General features: G+C 42.9%; 1 protein-coding gene across 2 annotated transcripts in view; it reads left to right on the top strand.

Moving 5' to 3' along the window:
• The window catches only part of setd1b (SET domain containing 1B, histone lysine methyltransferase), a 58,557-nt gene extending 38,435 nt beyond the window's left edge, over positions 1–20,122 (top strand). For both annotated transcript variants that reach the window (XM_062958740.1, XM_062958739.1), the window contains exons 9-18: positions 1,333–1,420; positions 1,607–1,818; positions 3,406–3,523; positions 5,360–5,866; positions 8,355–9,920; positions 11,014–11,180; positions 13,674–13,805; positions 14,063–14,182; positions 14,480–14,617; positions 16,050–20,122. In XM_062958740.1, the coding sequence (XP_062814810.1) occupies positions 1,333–1,420; positions 1,607–1,818; positions 3,406–3,523; positions 5,360–5,866; positions 8,355–9,920; positions 11,014–11,180; positions 13,674–13,805; positions 14,063–14,182; positions 14,480–14,617; positions 16,050–16,223 (3,222 nt within the window). In that variant the 3' untranslated portion in view covers positions 16,224–20,122. The remainder of the gene's footprint in view (positions 1–1,332; positions 1,421–1,606; positions 1,819–3,405; positions 3,524–5,359; positions 5,867–8,354; positions 9,921–11,013; positions 11,181–13,673; positions 13,806–14,062; positions 14,183–14,479; positions 14,618–16,049) is intronic.
• Positions 20,123–20,664: the final 542 nt, after the last annotated feature.

Genomic DNA, 20,664 nt, shown 5'->3' on the forward strand with positions numbered 1-20,664 from the left:
TTTTGTTGTTTTGTCGGTCGCCAGGATTCCATCACTCTTTTATATATATAGATTCTCCCTTTTCTTCCAGACTGCTGATGCCTCACCAAATTAGAATTCCCGGGGTTCCATAGCATTGAGCAATAGTAGTTAAAGTGGCGTCAAATTGTATTAATTCTATAGTGTACATGCATCCAAGGTTGCCTGTCCAATGCAGCTATGTTATAGATGCTACCATTATAAATGTTATGGTTATTGGTTGGCTGAGTATGTTTTTATTGTATTTTATATGCTTTGTTTTTATATGTTTTAAATGTGATTTGATATTGTATTTTATGCTGTATTTGGGCTTGGTCCCCATGTGAGCCGCCCCGAGTCCCTTCAGGGAGATGGAGCGGGATACAAAAATAAAGTTGTTGTTGTTGTTCATTCAGAAACCTTGCCACTGTGAGGCAACAGTTAAAATCTTGGGAATGTAAAAGCATGATTTCTTTGTCTGGCTCTGGTGTTTTATACATTTTATGAGCTCAAAGCTCTCCAGCTCTTCTCTCGTAAAAACATATATGCTCTTTAGATCTATAATGTGTATACTAGTTCACAGTTGGCTATTTAGAACATAACAGAAGCTTTTACTGACCACCATACTCTCGTTTGGTCAGGCATGACAGAATGAAGAGTTACCTATCACCTCTATGAGTTCAGACAGGGCATTGGAAACCTTGAAAGAATGAGCAACTTGAATATGATTTTGCTTGGACCAGCTTTTAAAGCATTTGGGCATTGGTAGGGAACAATATAAACATTTGCGGGGCTTGACAGCTTTCAGTTTGTTCTCATTCATCAATAATAATAATAATAATTTTATTTTTATACCCCGCCACCATCTCCCCAGAGGGACTTGGGGCGGCTTACATATACAACAAGCATACAATGGTATCAAATACAAAAAAACACACAAATAAAATTAAAAGGCATAAAATAAAATCACAATCATTGTAAGACACATGTTAAAACACAGCGATGAAATCATAAAATGAACTGGGTGAAACTTGTAAACATGAAGGAAGTTAAGGTGCTATGGGGAGAACCTTAAACTGGGGTGAACCCTGTGGCTATGTCGAAGAGTTAAAAGTACTGAAGTACCCTTAGTTGAATTGTTCTGATGTCAGTGTTACAAAAATGTATTGAGAAACGTAACAAGAATAAGAACGAAGAAATCAAAGCTACTTTGATACTGTCGTATGGCCAATTTCTTACTTTTGTAAGTTTTTTTGTTCCTATGGTAGGGTTGTTGAGTATAGCTCTCAAACAAAGACATCTTCCCAAATGAGTTCATTTTGGCTTTTTTTGCAGGTGAAGAGAAAGGAGCCACCTGAAGCTGCCTCGGCTGGAGACCAGAAGAGACTGCGGCCCTCTACGTCGGTAGATGATGAAGATGAAGGTGGGTAATGCTTAATCCAGACTTAGTCATATGTAGAATGGACCCACTGAAAGCAGTTAGATTCAAATTAGCCATCAGTCAGGTTCCAACCAGATAAGGATTGCAAATTGCTCATTTCTACAATGTTGTGGAACTTTTCCACAACGTTGTTGGAACCATCAACTTTCACATGCTTTCATCCTCTAGAATCTGAACGCGATCGAGACCTGCCTGATGCGACATCAGACCTTTCCAAGAAGGATGCCGAAGCTGTAGGCCTCAGGAGGAGACCGGGCAGGCCATTGGAACTGGATAGTGAAGGGGAGGAGGCAGACTCAGCCAAGGAGGAAGAGGAAGAATCTTCTTCAGAGAAGGAGCCAGAGCAGGAGGAAGAGGTGATGAAATCAGCATCTGACAAGGTACATCCCTTCTTTGAGCTCAGTTATCTTTTCTGACATTCTTCTATTTTCAGTGTGGGTTATTCTCCTCATCTGCAAGCCTCTTGGTGAACTGGGAAAGTCTGTTATTTCCATTGCATAGTCAACATTAAAAAAAAAAGTTGATCGAAAACTGTCCCCTTTCCCCGTAAAATACAACTAAATATTAAATGATGGTATCATAAGGAATACTGTATATACTCGAGTATAAGCCTAGTTTTTCAGCCCTTTTTTTAAGACTGAAAAAGCCCCCTCAGCTTATACTCGGGTGACAGTCCTGGTTGGCTTAAATTTGGGTCAGCTTATACTCGAGAATATATGGTACATTTATTATTTTTCTCTATTATTATTGGTATTATTACATTTATTATTTTTCTCTATTATTATTGCTACTATTACAGTTATTTTACTCTATTTTATTATTAATAATAATACATTTATTATTTCATTCTGATCTTATTATTATTGCATTTATTATTTTACTCTATTTATTATTACATGTATTATTTTACTCTATTATTATTAAAAGGATACATAAGCACATTTACATTGAAGAAGATGAGAATAATGATTTGATCAGAGTTGGACAATCTTATCTTAAATTTGAGCTTTATGTAAATATTCAAAAACATTTAACCTACTGATGCCTCAATTAATGTAATTTTATTGGTATCTATTTTTATTTCTGAAATTTACCACCCTCGGCTTATACTGGAGTCAATGTTTTCCCAGTTTTTTGTGGTAAAATTAGGTGCCTCGGCTTATATTCAGGTCGGCTTATACTCGAGTATATACGGTAAATATAATAAAAGTTTGTTTATAGACCGCCCTATTTCCCCAAAGGGATTCAGGGCAGCTTCCAACATATGGCAACCACTCAATGCCTAAAGAAAAACCATACAAACAGTATACATCAAGACAAGGCACATAGACAATATAAACAACCTCAGATAAAGGTAAAGGTTTCCCCTGATGTTAAGTCCAGTCAGGTCCGACTCTGGGGGTTGGTGCTCATCTCCATTTCTAAGCTGAAGAGCCGGTGTTGTCCATAGACACCTCCTAGGTCATGTGGCCAGCATGACTGCATGGAGCGCCGTTACCTTCCCGTCGGAGCGGTACCTATTGATCTACTCACATTGGCATGTTTTCAAACTGCTAGGTTGGCAGAAGCTGGAGCTAACAGTGGGCGCTCACTCCGCTCCCGGGATTTGAACCTGGGACCTTTCGGTCTGCAAGTTCAGCAGCTCACCGCTTTAACACACTTCGTCACCGGAACCTAAATGTAGCTTAATAAACAAAATGACAATAAATAAAACAATGAACTAAAAATGAAGAAAAAAATATAAAAAATCATATAAGGCCAACTCAAAAGCACCAAACATATCACTCAAGTTTTTGAAGCTTCGTTGGCTTTTTCAACCAGGCAAAGAAGCTTAAAAATACCAGAAAAGAAAAGCAACAATGTTAGAGTCACTTGTACCAAATGTGTGAAGTTCTGTTGGAGTTAAGTCATACCATAATATAAGCAACTAGCTGACTTATTTCTCCCTTTTCTTCTTGTGTCTCAAGGAAGAGGAGGAAGAGGAAGACATCAATGAAGAGGAAGAAGAGGAGGACGACGAGGAGGACGAAGAAGAGGCTGAAACAGAAATGAGTGAAAAAGAAGAGTATCCGGATTCTGAAGAAGGTATGAGATCTTATTTATTTATTTACTACATTTATATGCCCCCCTTCTTACCCCAAAGGAGACTCAGAGTGGCTTACATATTACATTCACATACAATACATTATATTATTAGCATAGTACAATACTAGCATTAAAGTATTATATCATTACATTGTAATATTATTAGTAATATTACCTTTAATATCTATCTATATAAAAGAGTGATGGCATCAGGGCAGCGGACAAAACAACAAAACTACAGGCCCCCCAACCTCGAAATTTGACAACACAACCCATCATTCACGGCTCTAGGTTGATACAACAAAAAGAAAAGAAAAATAAAGTCCTAATTACAGGGAGAGGAATAATAGTTTTTATCCAATTGCTGCCAGTTAGAAGGCTAAGCTTCACCCACTTGATCTCCTAGCAACCTACTCAGCCCAGCGGACAGGCACAGTTAGGCCTCACTTAGGCCTCTTATTTATTATTTATTTACAGCATTTATATTCCGCCCTTCTCACCCCGAAGGGGACTCAGGGCGGATCACATTACACACATAGGCAAACATTCAATGCCTTTTAACATAGAACAAAGACAAGACAAACATAGGCTCCGAGCGGGCCTCGAACTCATGACCTCCTGGTCAGAGTGATTCATTGCAGCTGGTTGCAGCTGGCTTGCTCTCCAGCCTGCGCCACAGCCCGGGCCCATCTCTTCCACAGATTATCAGATTTTAACTGGATTATATGGCAGTGTAGACTCAAGGCCCTTCCACACAGTTATATAACCCATTTATAATCTTATATTATCTGCTTTGAACTGGATTATCTTGACTCCACACTGCCATATAATCCACTTCAGTGTGCGTACTAAACATAAAGAACCATATAACAGACATTCAATACCATCACTACCTCAACAATTTCTCACCAACACCACCAGACAACGCCACAGCAACGCGTGGCCGGGCACTGCTAGTATAATATATAATTAATATTATTAAATTGCATTATGATCAGTATTATATTGTAATACATTATAATATTATCAATATTATATGTATGTACAATATATTATATTATTATATATTATTATAAATTAAGTTGTATATTATATGAGTGTAATTGTGAGTGTCCAAGTAAATGCAAAGGTTTTGATTTGGAGGTATGTTTTGTCTTGGTTATTGGATAACGTCTGCTGCCTTTGTGGTCATTTCTGTAATTCACACACCCATGCCGTGCTTCTTTTTGAAAATTCTATAGTGAGCAGTCTTTTTCCTGAGTGTCCCACCCATCTTCTATATACATATGTATTGTGGTTCTCACACAATCCTTGAGTAACTTTAATCTGTCAATATGGAACCTACTTCTTGGAGGATTTTTTTTTTTTTGGTTGAGTAATCATCTATCACCTTTTGATTATATCGGCACTCCCTACCTATCTTTCGTCTTCTTTTTTGTAGTTACAGTAGAGTCTCACTTATCCAACGTAAACAGGCCGGCTGAACGTTGGATAAGCGAATATGTTGGATAATAAGGAGAGATTAAGGAAAAGCCTATTAAACATCAAATTAGGTTATGATTTTACAAATTAAGCACCAGAACATCATGTTAGACAACAAATTTGGCAGAAAAAGTAGTTCAATATGCAGTAATGCTATGTAGTAATTACTGTATTTACGAATTAAGCACCAAAATATCATGATATATTGAAAACATTGACTACAAAAATGCGTTGGATAATCCAGAACGTTGGATAAGCGAGTGTTGGATAAGTGAGACTCTACTGTACTGGAATTCTTTGGTCTGAGCAAATGGGTTGTAGAGAAGCCTCATTTAATCCTTCTCTTTCCAACAGACGATGTAAGAAGCCCAGTTTCCTCCAGAGCAGAGCTTGAATCATCTGATGAAAGTGATGAGTCCTCAGACTTTGGGACAAGCTCTGACTCCGATGACGAAGATGATGAAGATGAAGAGGAGGAGGAGGAGGAGGAAGAAGAGGAAGAGGAGGAGGCGGAGGAGGAGGAAAGCTATGAGGAGCAAGTAGAAGACAACGAAGGGACATCTCTACGGCAAGAAAGAGAAGAGGCTGAGCTAGCTGAGGAGTCGCTCCTTCACGAGCCTGAAAACGATGATGAAAAGGAGACAATTCTGGAGTTGTTTGCCGTGGATGACTACATGGGAGGGACTCCTCTGGTGCTGGGACAAGTTCCAATCCCAGAAGGAGAGGAACAGAAGGAAGAGGCCGGGCAACCAGAAGAGGAAAGTGGGGAAGTGCCTGAGGAGTCTCTTGCTGCAGAAGTGCTGATCGTTATTGAGAGAGCCCAGGAGGAAAAACTGCAGTTGTCTCCAGTGTGTGCACCAGGTAAAGGAACTTTTTCCTACCAATCTTAATTCTAACTATATACTAATACTAGCTTTGCCCGGCCACGCGTTGCTGTAGCTTATGGGAATCCTTTGTTGGCCAGGTGGAATAGCAGTGAATAGCCTTGCAGTCTCAAAGCCTGGCTGTTTTCTGGAGTAGCTGGAGCTTTTTGTTGTATGAATGTAGAGGCATGGATGAGGGGTTGTGCTACCAAGTTTAGTGTTTCTGGGATGTGTAGTTTTGTTATTTTGTCCTAGGCCAAAATTTCATTACCCTTTTATATATATAGATTTGATGGGGAAAGTTCTTTCTGAATCAGTCTATTTCTGTTTGTGTCTGCCTTCATTGGACTTTTGTTAGAAGAGATGAGGTCCTCCTCATGGCTTGGAATTTACTCAAACAAGTCTCAGGCTTCCATGGGCTGCAGTAAAAATATCATGTTAAACTGTCATTTATTGTGAACTAGCTTGGGTTATCTGAATATGTCAATGTTTTAATTGTACAAAATGCATAAGGTTGTGGATGAACTACAAGTGACATCATGCCAGGTCAACCCCGAGAAACTCCATCAGTACTTAAAGTATGTTACGTTGGGCAAGTTTGCTCCAGATGAAACATGGGTGGGGTTCAGTGTGCTCCCTGGCTGTAGGGTAAACTACAACTCCCGCTATGGTGAGTCAGTCCCCTCAAACCCCTCCAGTAGGTTGAGTTAGTCATGGGGGTCCTGTGTGCCAAGTTTGGTCCGGGTACATCATCGGTAGAGGTGGATGAACTACAACTCCCAGAAATGAAGGTCAGTTCCCCCCAAACTCCTCCAGTAATCAAATTTCAGCATATCAGGTCTGTGTGCCAAGCTGGGTCCAGATCCATTGGTGTTTGGGTTCACAATGTTCTCTGGATGTAGGTGAACTACAACTCCCCCAAATCAAGGTGAATTTTCACCAAAGACCTCCAGTATTTTTTGCTGGTCATGGGGGTTCTGTGTGCCAAGTGAGTTCCAAGTCCATCGTTGGTGGAGTTCAGAGTGTTCTTAGATTGCAGGTGAACTATACATCCCAGTCCCTACAACTCCTATAAATCATAGTGAATTCTCCCCAATCCTTTCTAGTATGTTCAGTCGCTGATCAATTCCTCTGTTTGCTGTGTGCCATAGAAAAGAATAGGAAAGGGTTATGGGAGAGGCAGTGGGCGGGGTCATGCAAATTCCACACCAGTGGAGAGAGTCAGAAACACTGGGGTGTCTGTGGTGGAGGAAAAACAGACAATCTAGGCCAGGGGTCCTCAAACTTTTTAAGCAGAGGGCCGGTCCACAATCCTTCAGACTGTTGAGGGGCCAAATTATCATTTGAAAAAGAAATACGAACAAATCCCTATGCACACTGCACATGTCTTATTTGTAGAGCAAAACAACAACAACAATGAAAGAACAATAAAATATTTTAAAATGAAAACAATTTTAACCAACATAAACCTATCAGGCCAATGAGATAGTCAAGTTAATTAGGATTGTTGTTGTTGTTGTTGTTGTTGTTGTTGTGTGCCTTCAAGTCAAGTGGGCGAGCCTAAGTCTAAAATTATTTATTTATTCATTTACTACATTTATTTACTACATTTATATCCCACCCTTCTCACCCCGAAGGGAACTCAGAGCAGCTGTATGTACATACAATATATTATATTATTAGCATAGCACAATATTAGCATTATATATTACTATATTGAACTATACCACTATACCGTAATATTATATGTAATATATAACATGTAATTAATATTATTATATGGTATTAGTATTACATTGTATAACATGATAATATTATCAATATCATATGTATATATAATATATTATATTATTAAAACTGATATAAAAATATTATATTATAAATGAGGGTGGGGGCCAGGTAAATGACCTTGGAGGGCCGCATCCGGCCCCCGGGCCTTAGTTTGGGGACCCCTGATCTAGGCTGATGTTGTCCCTGTATGAAAGCCTTCACTTGGATGGTGGACAGTATGGTGTTAGTGGAGGACATTGGCAGGGCTCTTGGGCATGTTCACGGCGCTCACTATAACCTGCAGTGTCATTAGAGGGAGAGCCACTGGTGTTTCCTGAATAGTAGGAGCTATAACTGTTTGTGGAAGTGGGAGCTTGTCTGTGTAAGTGGGCACCCAAGCCACATACACACATACATATTTTCACTTTTATGTGTTTAGATTGGAAGTGGGGCAGGGAATGGTCCAGCATAAAGTGCGGAGACAAAGTCCCATGTACCTCAACTGCATGATTCTAGACTGTAGCCTTCTAACTTAGCGAAAAGAATGTTTTTGTAGTGGATGATGCGTGATGATCAAGCTGCTCATCATCCAGGCATCATAAAGGCTCCTGTTGTGAGCCTTTAGTCAGTTTTGTAACCACGGTGCACTGTGCCAAAGGAGAGCCCATTGGCAACCAAATCAATGGATTCATTTCTCTTTTTTTCTTTTTTTCAAGTCTCTGTGGAGGAACCTGAACCAAATATCGAGCCTGAGCCTGAAATGCTGGACGGTCCAAAGCCAGAGACTCAGGAAGAGGAGAACCTCCGTCCGCCAACCTCCTTGGGGCTCCTTGGAGATGTCTTACCCAGCAAGACCTCGTTTTTCTCCAAGCATGAGGACAGCAGTTTATACGCCCAAGCGAAACCCAAGCTGCCCTTGACGGCTGAGGAGGAAGGTCGGCTTCCTCGGACTCCAGGGAGGGAAGTGCCGTCTCACGGGGAGTCTCCCCTGCTTTCCATGGATGCTGTGCCATCTTGTTCGCTCCCCCTCCCCTGCGGGATGTCAGGCAAAGAGGAACTGTTGCTTCTTCCTGACAAGTTCCCGGGTCAGTTGCCGATGACCAAACCACCGCTCGAGGAAGAGCTGCCTCGGACTCCGGGCCGGGATATTTTAGCCAAGTGCTCGCACAGCCTCTCGAAGTCTCAGAGCACTGACACGGTCCCGGCCACACCGGGCAGCGACGCTCCTCTCACGGGGAGCAGCTTGACTTTAAGTTCTCCTCAAGTCCCGGGCAGCCCCTTTTCCTACCCCTCCCAGTCCCCCAGCATCAACAGCGGTGGCATTCCTCGGACTCCGGGGAGGGACTTCACTTTCACGCCCACCTTCCCAGAGCCTGGTGCTACCCTTCCTTGCTTTTTGTCCAGCAAGAAGCTCTCTGAGGATGAACCTGACGAGAAGGTCTTTAAAGAGCCTCTGAGCGCTTCTCTCATGGCTGGGGTGAACAGTGTGCCCTCCCCCATCCCCTTTGCCAGCCCCCCGGTCCAATCTTTCCATGCTCACGTTGAGTTGCCGCCCAACCAGCCAGTACCTCTCACTGTTCAGCCTTGCTTGTTCGTTGACTCCAAGATGTCTCTGGAGGAACACAGCATGGACACGCAGCCCCTCTTTGCCCCAGAACAGACGGGGTCCTCCCCACCCCTCCCTCCTCCCCCGCCCTCCTCTGTCTTGCCCCTCAAAAGGAAGCCAGGCCGGCCCAAACGGTCCTCTCCGCTGGGCCCGCTCTTGGAGCCCTATCCCAGCAAACCCCTCGAGCCACCTCTCCTTCCCATCCCAGTTGCCTTGACTGAAAGTGCTGTGAACAAAGAGTTGCTGAGTAGCCACCCGGAGGCTTTCTATCCCCTGAAAGACCCCGAAGCAGTGACCCTGGATTTCCGGAACGACTGCTTCCACGACAAAGTGGGCCCTGAGGTTTTATCTGAGAAGCTTCCCTTCAAGGAGTTGGAGAACCAGTGGAATGAGGACCTCAAAGAGGACGAGGCTTACCTGAAATGCAAGAGGCAGTGGAGGCGGCAAAAGAAGAGGCCGGACGACCTCCCCACAATTCCTTCCCCTGAGTATTCCCCGCAACGATTTCACTTTAGGCCCCGGTCAGAGTTCGAGGAAATGACCATTTTGTATGACATTTGGAATGGAGGGATCGATGACGAAGATATCCATTTCCTTTGCATTACGTATGATCACTTGTTGCAGCAAGACAATGGCATGGACTGGCTCAACGATACCCTGTGGGTATACCATCCTTATATCCTTTTCCACTGGATTACCAGTCTAGCTTCCTTCAGAACATGCCACTCTAGGAGAGACGGATTTATTTATTATTTATTTATTTACAGCATTTATATTCCGCCCTTCTCACCCCGAAGGGGACTCAGGGCGGATTACAATGAACACATATATGGCAAACATTCAATGCCTTTTAACATAGAGCAAAGACAAGACAAACATAGGCTCCGAGCGGGCCTCGAACTCATGACCTCCTGGTCAGAGTGATTCATTGCAGTGATTCATTGCAGCTGCTCTCCAGCCTGTGCCACATCCCGGGCCTATTGCTGTAGGTAAAGCCTTCACAATAAAGTAGAAAAAGCATTGGGTTGCTGTGAATTTTCCGGGGTGTATGGCCATGTTCTGGAAGCATTCTCTCCTGATGTTTCACCCACATCTATGGCAGGCATCCTCAGAGGTTGTGAGGTCCTCTGCCATAGATGTGAGCAAAATGTCATGAGCGAGTGCTTCTGGAACATGGCCATACAGCCTGGAAAACGCACAACAACCCAGTGATTCCAGCCATGAAAGCCTTCGACAACACAGAAAAAGCATTAATATCTATTTAGATCTCACAGTGAATGGACAGTTCAACGATTGTTAAGTGAGAAGAAAATGAAGATAGCAAAGAAAGGTATTTTGATGCATCATTGTCCACAAAGTCCTTTTCTGTGTTTAGATACTGAAATAGCAAAGGGACTCTTTGAAGGTTGCCTTTATCTGTTTGTTAAAATATCATGCTATTCAACTATGGAGCTAAATAACATAATGGGACCCAATGTACTTTTTAATTGAACTAGTTGAAGGTGGTAGAGCAGCATGTGAATCTTCAAGTTTCCCAAAGCTATTTGTGAAGCGAAACTGAATTCTGTGACACTCAGAAGCTTTGCAAAACACTTACCACCTTTAGTTACGCCAGTGGATCAATTTGTCTTGAGTGCTTGTAACCCTGTGGTTGTATGCTGCTGTTAGAATGGTTTAGGAAGGCTGAAGGGACAACAAAACACACATTTTGCTAGGTAATCGTGGGGTCAAGAGCCCCCTAAAAGGCTTTTCCCTTAACACCGGGCCACCAACCAGCTTCTCGACTGCAAAGAAGAAGAAACGAGACGATGGGATGCGGGAGCATGTGACAGGCTGTGCGCGAAGCGAAGGCTACTACAAAATCGACAAGAAAGATAAGCTAAAATACCTCAATAACAGCCGTGCATTTGCTGAGGAGCCTCCAGCCGATACACAGGTGGGACATCTCCCTCCTTGCTTTAGTCAGCTTAAGAATTCCCCAAGATGCCCAGCCTGTGATATCTACCTGAAGAACAAGGCGGGCAGTGGGAGGAGTGATCTTCTTGGGTAGACCTCAGTTCCTGTTGTACTATTTATTCATTGTGTCAGAAGTGATTTGAGGATACAGTTATAATGTATTTTAAAAAAGACAAAAACTTGGCATGATACTAGATTTCCTTTGACCAGAAGCTGGCCACTTGGAGTGCCTTTGGTGTCACTGTGAGAAGGTCTTTCATTGTGCATGTGGCAGGGCTCCAGTTGCATTGTAGTCAGTGGTCTGTGGTTTGCTCTTCTCTGCACTTGCTTGTCGTAGACTCCACTTTGTGGCCACATTTCCTAAGTTTAGCTCTGCATCTGTTCAGCGCCTCCCAAGTTGCCCAGTTTTCTGTGTGCCAGGAGGGAGTCTCTCATCCGGCGTCATCCGGGCTTTAGCCTGCCACTTTTGGACTCTCACTTTCTGAGGCGTTCCTGCGAGTATCTCTGTAGATCTTAGAAAGCTATTTCTTGATTTAAGGCATTGGCATGCTGGCTGGTATATGAACAGAGGATGGGCTGGAGATGTCGCTATCTCGATCCTTTCATTACAGGCTGCTACTTCCTGACGGACATCAGGTGGTGCAGTGCCGGCTAAACAATATAATTTCTCCAGTGTGAGAAATTATACTAGATTTCCTTTGACATCCTATGATAATGTGGCATGTCTCATTGAGAGCCATATCCACTGTTTTAACATGGTGAGATGTATTCCATACTGGGCCTGCGTATTCAGCAGCAGAGTAGCAAAGCGCAAGGGCGGATGTCTTCACTGTGTCTGGTTGCAATCCCCAGGTTTCGTATTATGTTTATTTCTGGCATCCACTTTTTGCTTGATAATCGAGCAGTGTTTCTTGAACGTCAGAGCACGGTCTAGAGCAGGGGTCCCCAAACTAAGGCCTGGGGGCCGGATGCGGCCCATCGAAGCCATTTATCCGCCCCCCACGGCACAAGGGCAGAAGGGGGTTGGGCTAAATGACCCAAGGGCCTCTTCTTCTCTTAAAGCTATTATTATTATTATTATTTTATTAGAAACACAACAAGATGAGTCCACAGCAGACACTCAGCTGGTTGTTGTATTGGATCATACGTCGGACACTTCCCAAGTGTCTAGAACTGTGTGGTGTATTGGCGAATAATGCGTGCAGATCCCAGTAAGGTGGCCTTCTGCAGCTGGCAGATGGTAATTTTGTTAGCGCCGATTGTGTTTAAGTGCAGGCCAAGGTCTTGAGGCACTGCACCCAGTGTGCCGATCACCACTGGGACCACCTTGACTGGCTTGTGCCAGAGTCTTTGTAATTCAATCTTTAAATCCTCATATTGTGTCAGCTTTTCCAGTTGTTTCTCCTCAATCCTTCTGTCACCTGGGATTGCAGTATCGACAATCCATACTTTGTTTTTTAACACAATTGTGAGGTCAGGAGTATTGTGTTCCAAAACCCTGTATTATTATTATTATTATTATTATTATTATTATTATTATTATTATTATTATCATCATCATTGAGGCTGGGTGGCCATCTGTCAGGGGTGCTGTGCTTGTGCTTTTGGTGCATAAAGGCAGAAGGGGATTGGACTCAATGGCCCAAGGGGTCTCTTCCAACCCTCTTTTTTATTGTTGTTGTTATTATTATTATTATTAATTATTATTATTATTGCTCGGTGGCCAACTATAGTCCAGCCCTCCAACGGTCCGAAGGATTGTGAACTGGCCCCCTGTTTAAAAAGTTTGGGGACCCCTGGTCTAGAGTAACTCCTAGGTATTTTGTTGTGCTGCAGTGCTCTAGTGGGGTTCCTTCCCAGGTCATCCTCAGAGTTCGAGATGCTTATCGGTTCTTAAGATGAGAAGCACACGTCTGGGTTTTAGATGGATTAGGAATTAGTGATTTTCCCTGTAATAGGCAGTAAGAGCACCTAAAGCTTTGAAGAGCTTCTGTTTCAACATTTCAAAGCTCCCTGCTTGGACGGAGATGGCAGGATCGTCAGCATAGATGAAACTCTCTGTCCCTTCTGGCAGTGGCTGGTCATTTGTGTAAATGCTGAACATTGATGGTGCAAGCATGCTCCCTTGAGGCAGGCCATTCTTCTGTTTTCGCTGTTGTACTGCTGAACCAGAAGAGCAGAACAAGACTAGAAAGAGAGTGGTCAACAAGTTCAGTGGTGACAGAGAAACAGCCCTCTGGAAGTGTAGGCAGTTATTGTGTTGGTTCACTTGCAGATAGAATCAGAGTTTGTATAGATACAGAGAGGACAATCTAAGTAACCCCCATATTAGCAAGACAACTTAACAGTCCAACTAGCAGATACCTGATATTAGCCAGCCTGAACTAGAGAGTCCTTCTGCAATCTTGATGCCAAATGTGTCTGGAACCAAACTTTTTGAGCAACTCTAACCCAGCTCTGTTTTCCTTCTCAGGGCATGAGTATCCCTGCCCAGATCCATGTTTCCACCCGGGCAGGCTCCGAGAGGAGGTCCGAGCAACGGAGGCTCCTGTCATCCTTCACGGGCAGTTGCGACAGCGACTTGCTCAAATTCAACCAACTCAAGGTAAGTTGTATTGCTTCCTCACCCTGACCACAGCCCTTGCTGGTCAGGTCACTAAACTGTTTGTCTTCCAAAGGACTATGTTTTGGTTAAACCATGGCAAGAAAGGAGTCTTGAACCAGGTGACAGCGATGTCTGTTAGGCTTGTAAAAGGAAGTCTGCAGGTTCAAGGAGAGGCTTGAAATGTCAGGGAAGGTTTGTGGCCCAAATGTAAACAGCTTCGTAAGCGTTTTTCTTTTTCATATCTCTTTGCGATATAGTTCCGAAAGAAAAAGCTAAAATTTTGTAAGAGTCACATTCATGACTGGGGACTCTTTGCCATGGAGCCGATTGCTGCTGATGAGATGGTGATAGAGTACGTGGGCCAAAACATCCGCCAGGTAAGTCCAAAGAAGACACCGAGTGCCGTAGTGTGGTTGTGTGTGGTTGTGCGTATCCATGTATGTGAGAGAAAGAGCACGCCTAAATGTAATGTTATATATTTTTATATATTTGTAAGGCATTGAATTTTGCCATTTATTATGTTGTAAACCGCTTTGAGTCCCCCCAGGGGTGAGAAAAGTGGTATAGAAATGCAAATATTATTATTATTATTATTATTATTATTATTATTATTATTATTATTATTATTATCTCATACACACTGAGTACATACTGACTTCTGGCTTATTCTGCAGGTAATTGCCGACATGCGAGAGAAGCGATATGAGGATGAAGGCATTGGGAGCAGCTACATGTTCAGAGTTGATCATGACACAATTATCGATGCAACAAAGTGTGGAAACTTTGCCAGATTTATCAATCACAGTTGCAATGTAAGTATTCCTTGGCTTCATAGCTGTTGTCAGATTTCCTCTTACAAGGGTTTAAATAAACCCGATGATTGAAGAAGAGTGTTACAAACCTTGAAAATATTATCAAGACTTTAATAAGACTACTTTATGTATCAGTAATTATATTTGTTAAAATTGGACATTGGATTATACATGGTTTGTTATATTGATATTGATACTATACATAAGTCTACCATTATTCATTGTGTAAACCACAGGAACGGAGTTACGGTCAATCATCAGGTTTATTTAAACCCGATTCAAATTTGAGACAAATTTGAGACTTATCTGTACAGTTGGAATATATAAACTGATACTACAATCATAATATATAAGTGACTATATCACTATAGAAGTATAGAACTACAGTAGAATCTCACTTATCCAACACTTGCTTATCCAACGTTCTGGATTATCCAACGTATTTTTGTAGTCAATGTTTTCAATACATCGTGATATTTTGGTGCTAAATTCGTAAATACAGTAATTACTACGTAGCATTCCTGCATATTGAACTACTTTTTTTGTCAAATTGGTTGTATAACATGATCCTTTGGTGCTTAATTTGTAAAATCATAACCTAATTTGATGTTTAATAGGCTTTTCCTTAATGCCTCCTTATTATCCAACATATTCACTTATCCAACATTCTGCTGGCCAGTTTATGTGGGATAAGTGAGACTCTACTGTATATACCAGGGGTCCCCAAACTAATATTATATTATATCATATAATATTACAGTATAGTGGTATAGTTCAATATAGTAATATATAATGCGAATATTGTGTTATGCTAATAATATAATATATGGTATGTACATACAGCTGCTCTGAGTCCCCTTCTGGGTGAGAAGGATGGGATATAAATGTAGTAAATAAATGCAGTAAATAAATAATTAATTTTAGACTTAGGTTCGGCCAAAGTCTGACATGACTTGAAGGCACACAACAACAACAACAACAACAATCCTAATTAACTTGACTATCTCATTGGCCAGTAGCAGGCCCAAACTTTCCATTGAAATTGTAATAGGTTTATGTTGGTTAAAATTGTTTTCATTTTCAAATATTGTATTGTTCTTTTGTTGTTGTTGTTGTTGCACTACAAATAAGACATGTGCAGTATGCCTAGGAATTTGTTTGTATTTTTTTTCAAATGATAATTCGGCCCCTCAACAGTCTGAAGGACTTTTAAAGCCCTCTGCTTTAAAAGTTTGGGGACCCCTGGTATATACCATACTTTTCCTTTTTTCTGTTTTGCTGAGCTCATAGATGGCCATGGGATAAAGCACAGTTACAGCTAAGCAACCTGTTCCTACGCAGAAAGGGAGATTGAAGTTGTCGTGGGCCCCAAATGTGAAGAAATGAATGGTCACATTTGATTTCATGCCTTGTTTATTTTTCTCTCCTTCAGCCCAATTGCTATGCTAAAGTCATCACGGTGGAATCCCAAAAGAAGATTGTCATTTACTCCAAGCAGTACATCAATGTGAATGAGGAAATCACTTATGACTACAAATTCCCTATCGAGGATGTCAAGATCCCTTGTTTGTGCGGTTCAGAGAACTGCAGAGGGACCCTGAATTAAAGCCCAAGGTTGTTTGCCACACGTTGGCTGTGTCCGGACTGTGGTAACCGAGGCGGTCGCACTTTTGCCAAACGAGGAGGAGGGAGAAGCAAAGGAAGGGGCGGGAGAGACCTCCACTGTCCATCGGTCCAGAGACGTGCAAATTGCAGACGCACACTAAGACTCTTCCAGCTGCAGGTGCTGTCCCCCCTTGAACCCAGCGCTCCCCTCCCTGGCAAATAGCTCCCATTATGCAGTGGCACCAGAAATCAAAACACTATTCCCCTCCTCGCTCACTCCATAATGGCACAGCTCTCGTGGGTATAGTAAGGTACCTTTGCATTGTTCGGAAACGTTCCTCTTTACATAAGACGCTGCTACCTTTTTGTCATTGATTTTGTTTCTGGGGTGGGGGGAGTGGGAGAAAGGCATTCAGCTTTTTAAAAATGTGAAAAAGGGGGGTCAGGTGTCCCTGGACGGATTGGAAGCTAGCTGGCATAGCTGTTCAGTGAACATCAGGTGCTTAGGCTCCGGGGCAGGCTGGGGATTTCGGTTTGGGTTTGTGGTGTCTCTGGATCCGAGGAAGGTCCCAAATAGCGGAAAGTTGTCTCTCTCGGCCTTCTCGGTGTTCCCGTGTGCTCTGCTTGCCCTCTTGTGGAGAGAGTAGGAGAAACTGATCGTTTTCAAAAGAAAAGCAGCATTTGTTTTTCCTTCACTGTAGCATTGCTTTTTGCTGTAGAAGTCTCCGGTCAGGCATCTTCGTCTCTGTGAGGCTTCCAGAAGAAGCCGGCACAACCCTGCTCCAAATTAAGCAGAACTGGCCTGATCCAAATCCAAATCGAATGCGACGCTTCTCCCCTTGGTGCTTCTCCACCATCCCCACTTCCTCGTGTGGCCCTTGAATAGTCCTCTTCTTAAGCATTATCCCCACAGGTTTGTGCCTCAATACTCAGAAGGTTTCTTGCGGGTTTTGTCATCCTCAGCCAGTTGAAAGGTGTCGTACTTGGTGGCTAAAGCCCTGCTTATTGTTAGCATTCAGGTGATACACTGCGAGGGGAGCTGCTCTTTTATGGCCTGAAAAAAGCAATACTTTTTCGATCCTGACTTTCTACAGCAAGCAAATTATATAGTCAAAATAAGTCTTCATTCGGAATTGTGTCTCCCGTGTGCGAACTATGTCGAGCTGAATGAGTTTTTTTTAAAAAAAAATGGAATTGCAACCCAAGCAGGTAAATTTTATGTTTGAAACTACAAATCATGTCTGAGGGCAAGGCAGTCCCTTTAAAAATTGGTCCAGGTTTGTTGAGAAGGTATCAAGGTGAGCAAATGGACTTGCCTGTTTCTTGCTCCAGGAATGAATTAACTGGACTTTAAATGTAGTTCTATTTAGGAGGAGTTTGCTAGCGAAGAACAGAGCCTGTCTCGATGCTGTCTTAGTCCAGTTGGCCTCCTCTTTCCCTCCCCAGGCAGGGCTAGCGTTGGCCGGCCTGCGTTCTCTTCCCAAAGCACTTCCCATAAGGCCGTAGGATTCCTAGCAAGTCCCTCTCATTGTGGCCTGTGCCTGCTTTATAGCATTAAAAAGTGAATGGACCTCCCCCTTGCAAGACTTCAAGGGCCTAGAGGAAGAAGCACATTCTGATGCCTTCTTGTGTTTTCTAACCAAGGCACTTCATTTGACCGTGGGCTTTGCTCAGTCTGCGTTAACCTGAGTATAGAAGTGAAAGACCCGATTGGGAGAAGCTGGTTGGACTCCCCAGTGTCTTGTTTCTTTGGTACAATTTTCTGCCTTCTTCTGTTGTGAGTCGTTTTTGCTTTGTCTCGTCCCGTGCACCTGGCCTTCCCATCCTCTCTCATGCCCACGAGTGCAATCTGCGTGGAGTGTCTTCTCTCCTGCAGGCGGGCCTGGGAGCGTCTGGGCAAGAGCAGCACCAGGCGAGTGGGCGCTTCATCTGGATGAAGCCAGGTTTCCTTGGGTGGTCGCAACAGCACTAGGACTACTGCGGTCTCTTGGGTTCTGTGAGTTAGCTTGAGACAGAACCTGAAACAAATTTTGTGTGTGTCAGCCATGGGACATGCCACCCCAGGGACTAGCCCGGCCGTGGTCAGGGCAGGAGGGAAGCAGTGTTCTCCTTGGGGCCCTGGTTTTGTTGGGAGAGGAGTCCCAACGTATTTGGCTAAGTACGCACAAGCCTATCCTGACTCCGAACTCCAGAGTCCATGGGCACTCCCCGCAATAACTCCGGGGGGCATCTAGTCGGCTTCTCTGTTGCCAGCTCAGACGGGGGGCGGGGCTACTTCCCAAGCTTTCCAAAAGGAATAGCAGCCCAGTCTTTCAAGATTCACTTCAGCTGCAGAAGCGACCTGGGCACTGCCACAACCCTCCCGCCCCAGAGGAGTACCAAAGCGTTGACAACCTACCCAGCGGCCTTGTCTTTGGGGCTCCGAGGAGGAGGGCAAGGGGTCAGCTTGGTGTCCTTCATGCCGGCCTCCTCCAGCCAGGAGACCAGCCTCCTTGGTTGCATACAATCATTTCTCTCCCTCATTCGAGGGTTCAGAAGGAGCCAGTCCCGGAACCAACCTTTCCATTATCAAAGCAACTTGTTTCTACAATGGGGGAGGATTACATCATTTTTAAAATTCTGATGGAAAGTTCTGTTTTGTCATTTGTGACCTATATTCAGGGATCATTTCAGTGCTTTTCTGTATAAAATGTTTTGTTTGTTGTTTTTTTTTAAAAGAGGGAAAATGAAATTTTGACGTTTCAAATGGACACATCATCTGTACATAAGCAACCGTTCCAACTCTTCTCTTCAAACACTGTTTCTTGTAGAAACACGTTGATTTGGGCTTTTGTTTGTTGGGAGGGCTGTTTTCTTTGTACTTCGAAAGCATGTACATACTTTGTTAAAAGTGACTATTGTAGTTTGGAGTTCTTTTTTAAAAGATTGCCCGGCGGAGACCTCAAGGAGAGAGTGGACCTTTGGGAGCGTGACGCACTGAGGGAACACGCCGGCACCGTTTACAGCTTGTGTCAAGCTATGTATAATGTAAATTCTGTATAAAAATCACTTTCTTTTTGGTCAGATACATAGATCAAACTAGAAGCATTAAGAAGCTGAAGAATTTTTTTAAAAATGCCAAGCGGAGGCTTTTTTTTGTTATATGCCTTTCGGATACCTTAACGTGAGAAATCTATTTATTTCAGACAAGAAAAATGTGTATAGTCTATTAATGACAACCTAAAATGTATTTAAGCAACACTGCAACTTTTGATTCTTTTTTTTCCAAATTTCATTTATTTCATAATGTTCCTTCTCAATTACCGATGTAGTATTTGTAGAAATGACAAGGAAACTGTGTCTGGCGCTCCGTGGTGTCCCTGGACTCTCTGCATCTATCCAGTGGGACGTTACTTGGGAGGGGAACAAAGGAGACACTAAATTCAAGGGATATTTCCTCCAAGGAAAAGCTGAGGCCCGGAAAACCTCAGTCCTTCTTTTCCTGTTTCATCACTTCTGGAAAGATCCCGTTTTTTACTTCGCAGTATGAAAAATAACCTCCTTCAAAAGGGGAAAGGAAAAAGGTTTGCAATAAATGGCATTGATTTTTTGTGTTCATTGAAAAACAACACCAGAATTAAATCTCTTGCCTTTGAGATTTAGGATTCTTCTTATTATTTTTTACAATTTCTGCTCCCTTTTCTTTTAAACAACTGTATAAATTTAGGACCGTTCTGTGCACCTAGGCGCTGTCATCCGTATGTACCTTGTTTTGAAAAACGTGGGTTTTCCTTTTTTGTTGTGGGTGTGTCATGCTGTAAATATTTGTTCATAATTTTTTGTGAATTGAATACTATGTACCATTGTATTATAGTAACTTTTATAAAGCAAACCATAAATATACTGACCTTTCTTACAAAACCTTTGTTTGGTTCATTGGTGCCACAGTCAGAATTCCTGTAAGGACTTAAGCATGAAAACGCATAGAAGGAACAGCCTGCCCTTCACCTTTAAAGGGATCCCTCAGTGCCCGGAAGACAAAGTGTGTGAATATGTGTCTTGTCGAAGCAAAGATTGCCATGGGGCAAATGCTCTGGGAAAGGCTCAGAGGCCCATTGGGGCAGAACATTGGAGTCGGAGTCCAGTCAAAGGGAGAGCAAATAAAGGAAGACCACCTGGCACCTAGAACGGGAAGCCACCTCTGCAAAAGACCATGAGGTCCAGACTCCACCATTGACTATTCATGAGTCATTGAAGAAGTGAGTTGTATTTCATTGACTCAGGGACTGCAAGAACCATTGATCCAATCTGTTGCCATTGCTTGAGAGAATGGAGAGAGACCATGAGAGGAAGGCTGTTGCATTTATGCTCAACTTAGAAGCACTTGTGGGACCCTGAGCCCAAAACTCTTCTGGGGCTGTAACAAGAGGAGATGGCCTTCTCTTCCACTCTCCTCTGTGACC

Source organism: Anolis carolinensis, chromosome X, assembly GCF_035594765.1.
Source record: "Anolis carolinensis isolate JA03-04 chromosome X, rAnoCar3.1.pri, whole genome shotgun sequence".
In the NCBI taxonomy this organism is placed as follows: Eukaryota; Metazoa; Chordata; class Lepidosauria; order Squamata; family Dactyloidae; genus Anolis; species Anolis carolinensis.